Below are 5,676 nucleotides of genomic sequence, written 5' to 3'. Positions count from 1 at the left end.
CGAGCGACTTCTCCTCCCAACCGCCTTCGCCCCCACGTGACGTCAGCTCGGGGATGGGCGGGGCCGGGGGAGCCTCACCGTCACCAAGCAACAGCCACCTCGCGCTACAACTGCTCATTCACAAAAACAAACTCTCCTGTCTCGCTCTGCAGCTGCAGGGGGGACACTGCCACGTTTCCAGGAGCCCCGTCTACATTGGGACAGCTCACGGCTCAATTTAAACAGATATTCCGACATAATAATAAAACATCGTCATATCTCAATGGGGAAATGTGCATTTTAAAGGGACATGGACATTTTAAAGGGCTATTTCTGCAAATAAAGAATTTCAAAGGGGTGTGAACACATTCATAGGGATAGCTCACTATGCAAAGTGACGCAGTCTTACCTAAATGAATGTACAATTCGAAGAGACGTTGCCCTATTTATTCGCAGAAATATCCCTTTGAGAGACAATAGGTGGAGATTCTACGTCCAAATGTTGAACCAGACATTTTCTTAGAAAAGCTCTGCATTTAAATTACATTCTTGAGAAGATAAGTTATAGATAAGGGTATGGGTTAGGGTGGATTGGCCGTACTAAATTACCCATAGCGCCCAGGGATGTGCAGGTAAGGGTGGATTGGCTATGCTAAATTACCCATAGTGCCCAGGGGTGTGCACGTGAGATGGGTTAGCCATGGGAAATACAGAGTAAGGAGCTGGTTATGGGTGGGATACTCTTCGGAGGGCCAGTTAGAATACATGGGCTGAATGGCATGCTTCCACATCGTTGGCATTCCATGACTCCTCCCACAAAGGAGCATTTTATCTGCATCTGTCCTGTCAAGCCCCTTTCAGAATTCTACTGCTTTCAATAAAATCACTTCTGGTTCATAGGGGTATACAGCACAGAAACAGTCTCTTCGCTCCAACACGTCCATGCAGACCAGGATTCCTAAATTAACCTGGTCCCACTTGCCTGCATTTGGCCCATATCCCTCTAAACCTTTCTATTCATGTACCCATGCAAATTGTCATTTAAATGTTCCAACTGTACCTGCATCTACCACTTCCTCAGCAAGTTCATTCTGCATGCAAACAACACTGTCAAAACATTGCACCTCAGGTTCCTCTTAAATCTCTCTCCTCTCACCTTAAAGAAATATGCCCCAAGTTTTAAGCTCCGCTATGCTAAGGAAGAGCCTTTGCTAATCTCCTTACCTCCACTCCTTATGATTTTATAAATCTCAATGAGGTCACCCATTGAAAAATGTCCCAGCCTGTCCTTCAAACTCAAACCCTCCAGTCCTGGCAACGTCTGGTAAATATTTACCGAACCCTCTCTAATAGAATTCTTCCTCTGACAAGGCCACCAGAACCATACTCAGTACCCAGAAAGTGGCCTCACCAACTTCCTGTGCAACCTTAACATAATGTCCCAACTCCTATACTCAATGGTGTGAACAGTGAAGGCAATGGTGCTAAATGCCTCCTTAACCACCATGTCTACCAGTGATGCAACTTTCAAAGAATATGTACCTGAACACACCCCCACCCATGTCTCTCTATTTTGCAATATGACCCAAAGCACTACCGTTAACTGTACAAGTCTTGCCCTTCCTTTTTTTAGCAAAACATAACCCCTCACGTTTATTCATACCTCTCTCATACACATGCTCTCTCTCACAAACACACATATACTCCATTACACTCACAATTTACCAAGAATGCACACATTCTTACGTGCACTCTCACGCACAAACTCACATGCACACAACCACATTCTCTCATGCACACACACACACACATAACTCTATGGAGATAATTTGTATTGGCAGAATTATATTTGCAGATACGTTCAATTTTCTTCAAAAAGCACACAGTCTGCAGGCAGTCAATCCATGTGCTATTTTATAAATTCCTACTTTGGAAATAGAACCAGTCTGATTCATGATTGGGATACTGAGACTTGAACCACACACCTTTAATGCATTGTCTGAGCTGAGATGTCACTTTTTTGTATATAAAACCTTAAGTGATCTCGAGAATGTGACTTAAAAGATGTTCTGGGATTTACATATTAATGAACCAAAATCTGCAACCCACTCTAAAAGATTAAAGACTTAACAGCAATCTAGGTTTGTTCAATATATCCTCTCAGTTTCATGACACTGTGATCTTTTGCGATAAATCTGTGTCTTATGATCCTGCTCCACAGCTACCCAATGAAGGAGCAGCATTCCGAAAGTTAGTGCTTCCACATAAACCAGTTGGACTATAACCTGGTGTTGTGTGATTTTAACTTTATCCACCCAAGTCCGATACACTAGAAACTTCCACAGTTTCTAGTGAACACAGCGCACATCTCCGGAGCTGCCGTTACACTTTAGCATGCCAAGGAAACAACACACTTTGCACTCCTGAAAAATTTACAATTTCTAACGATACTAGCTATTCATTCACTGTTCCATCTGATAAGTGACATTGGAAACTTAGTGCTGGAGGCTGAAAGAAATGACCAGCTTTAAAACAAAACCCCTTGGGGCACAAAGCCTTTAATGAGAGTCTGAGCCCGGTGGTAAGTTGAGATAACCTTTATTGTGATCCAACTTTGTTACAGCTTCAGATCCCCCCAGCGAAAAGGCATAGAAAAAGTAGCTGCTTTTTAAACATCAAGGTTAAAGCGCGCACACTCCCTAACCCCCCCCCCCCAAACCTCACTTTCTTTACTATTGGTCACCGAGTTACCCCTTTGTAATTGGATCCACACCCCCCGTGAAAATAGTTTCATAATTAGATTCTAACTCCAGATTTCTAACCAAATTCCAATTCCGCCATCTGCTGTATTGGGATTCAAACACAGGAATCCCCAGAACGAGGTGGAATTTCCAGTTCATAACGGCACTCCTTCAATCCCCGAGTGATGGCACATGCACTCGCTGGTGGCTCCGTAGGTGGAAGGCACGGGTGAAGCCCTTCCCGCACTGAGAGCACGTGAACGGCCTCTCCCCTGTGTGCAGCTGCCGGTGGGTCCGCAGGTTGAAGGAGTTGCTGAAGGCCTTCCCGCAGTCGACACAGGGGAACGGCCTCTCCCCCGTGTGGACCCGCCGGTGCCTCAGGAGGGTGGAAGAATCGCTGAAGGCCTTCCCGCACTCAGGGCAGCTGAAAGGTCTCTCGCCTGTGTGGACCAGCCGGTGTCTCAGCAGGGTGGAGGAATTCCTGAAGGTCTTCCCGCATATGACGCAGCTGAAGGGCCACTCACTGGTGTGGATCCACCGGTGGGTCAGCAAGTTGGAGGAATTGATGAATGCCTTCCCACACTCAGGGCAGGAGAACGGCCTCTCCCCTGTGTGGACCCGCCGGTGGGTCAGCAGGTCAGAGGAATTGCTGAAAGCCTTCCCGCACTCAGGGCAGCTGAAGGGCCTTTCCCCTGTATGGACCCGTCGGTGCCTCAGCAGGGCAGAGGAATCACTGAAAGCCTTCCCGCACTCGGGGCAGCTGAAGGGCCTCTCTCCCGTATGGACACGCTGGTGCTTCAGCAGGTCAGAAGAATTGCTGAAGCCCTTCCTGCACTCGGGGCAGGTGAAGGGTCTCTCCCCTGTGTGGACCCGCTGGTGGGTCAGCAGGTCAGAGGCCTGGGTCAAACACTTCCCGCACTCGGGGCAGCTGAAGGGCCTTTCCCTGGTGTGAACCCGCTGGTGCTTCAGCAGTGTGGAGGAATCGCTGAAGGCCTTCCCGCACTTGGGGCAGCTGAAGGGCCTCTCCCCTGTGTGGACCCGCCGGTGCCTCAGCAGGGAGGAGGAATTGCTGAAGCCCTTCCTACACTCAGGGCAGCTGAAGGGCCTCTCCCCCGTGTGGACCCGCCGGTGGGTCAGCACGGCAGAGGAACTACTGAAGCCCTTCCTGCAGACGGGGCAGGAGAATGGTCTCTCCCCAGTGTGGCTGCGCCGATGAGTTTCCAGGGCAGATGGGGCACAAAAGCCTTTCCCACAGTCACCGCACTTCCATGGTTTCTCCACTGGCCGGGATTCCTCGGGTTTCGCCATGGCCGAAGCCTCAGCTGCACACAAATGCGTGTACAGGCCCTCCCTCCCGTGAATTCCTCTTGCCAGGCTGTACAGCTGTTACACTCTCCAACTCAGTGCGCTGCAACAGTAGGGTCTCTCATCCAGACCCACTGACGCTGAAAATGTACTGAAACAGGAACCAAAAAGCTTTGCTCTTTCTCACAGAATCAGTTGAAAACCATTGCGCTCCCGATGAATCGAGTGACTGTCAGCCATTGACGTGAAAGTGAGAACTGCAGACACTGGAGAGTCAGTATCGAAAAGTGCAACGCTGGAAAAGCACAGCAGGTCAGGCAGCATCCAATGAGCAGGAGAGTCAATATTTCGGGCAAAGCCCTTCATCTGTTCATTTTGAAATTTCTGTCTTCAGATCTTCAAATATTCTGCAAAAAGAGATTTCACAAGTCTCTCAGTCCAGGGTAGAAATTCAGAACGAGCAATTCTACTTTCTGCGGAACCTTCTTTTCTTTTCTTATTCCACAAAATTGAAAGAACTCTCTCCCCCTCTGTTCTCACTCCGCTCTAACTAATTCTCCTGAAGATGCTAATTCAGGATCTTACAGGGGCAGAAAAGCAAAACCGTCAAAACTGACATCTCTCTGAATTTTGGATAACTCCACCTGAAAGTTAATGTCTTTCACAACACTGGGCTACTGCTGAGAGTGAGCAGGTCTGATTTTGGGAAGCAAAAAACAAAGTGTGGCAATTCAGCGTCTTGAGGAACAACCAGACACAAAATGGTCAATGTCCTCAGGAAGGTGGGAGCAAAATGAAACATCAAGGCATTAACACCGACACACTTCAGTCAAGCTCTTCTGCTCCCAGTAAGGGCAAAACATTCTTGAAATCTGCTGTGAAAGTTCAGTCTTCACAACCACAGTTCTGCATTCATCGAAGAACGATTAGCATCGTACAGTACCGAAACAGATCCTTTGGCCCAACTTGTCCAAGCTGACCAGATATCCTAAATTAATCTAGTCATATTCGCCATTACTTGGCTCCTATGTGGGCCATGTGCTGGCAGGTGGGACTAAATTGGGTTAGCTATCTGGTCAGCATGAACAAATTGGACTGAAGGGTCTGTTTCTGTGCTGTACATCTCTATGTACTCATATGGCCATCCAAATGCCCTTTAACTGTTGTAAGTGTACCATCCTCCACCACTTCCTCTGGCAGCTGATCCTATACACACACCACACACTTGCCCCTGAGGTCTCTTTTACATCTCTCCCTAAACATATTAACCTTGAGTTCTGGACTGCCCCCATCCCAAAGAAAAGTCCTTGTTTCTTGACCCTATCCATGACCCTCATAATTTTATAAAAGTCTATAATGTCACCCCTCAGTCTCTGGCGTGCTGGGAAAAAATAGCCCCACCCCATCCTTCCGTTCCCCCTCACCCGGGTAATTAAGACACATACCGGCGTTTGCAGAGTCTGCTTCCTCCCCGGATTAACTCCAGTTACTACAAGTGAACATATTTCCCCCACTTCTCTGTCTCAGGATGAAGAGTTGCTCAGAGAGAGGCAGTTTCACTCAAACTGGTCGGGCCACTTCCGTGTTGTGACGCCATCAATGGGTCAGGGGTCGGGCAGGGAATTGGAGACGGGGCGGGGTGAGATCCGGG

The 5,676-nt window shown here is 48.2% G+C and overlaps 2 protein-coding genes across 2 annotated transcripts in view; one reads left to right on the top strand and one right to left on the bottom strand.

Annotated features, from left to right (window-relative positions):
- LOC122543561 (uncharacterized) overlaps nucleotides 1-5,676 on the top strand; it is a 696,117-nt gene that overhangs the window by 178,330 nt on the left and 512,111 nt on the right. The gene's annotated exons all lie outside the window — the stretch shown is intronic.
- On the bottom strand, nucleotides 2,684-5,623 carry LOC122543517 (uncharacterized). Its single transcript, XM_087974963.1, has 2 exons — nucleotides 5,471-5,623; nucleotides 2,684-4,432 (listed from the first exon to the last, which is right to left on the bottom strand). Exon 2 carries the CDS (start codon nucleotides 4,026-4,028, stop codon nucleotides 2,892-2,894), a length of 1,137 nt encoding a protein of 378 aa, XP_087831089.1. The 5' UTR covers nucleotides 4,029-4,432; nucleotides 5,471-5,623; the 3' UTR covers nucleotides 2,684-2,891.

This window comes from Chiloscyllium plagiosum, unplaced genomic scaffold (assembly GCF_037043375.1).
Source record: "Chiloscyllium plagiosum isolate Xiang-an unplaced genomic scaffold, Cpla_swu_hap1 HiC_scaffold_27, whole genome shotgun sequence".
NCBI lineage: Eukaryota > Metazoa > Chordata > Chondrichthyes > Orectolobiformes > Hemiscylliidae > Chiloscyllium > Chiloscyllium plagiosum.
The sequence above is the reverse complement of the archived record's forward strand: the minus strand, read 5'-3'. Positions and strand labels throughout refer to the sequence as shown.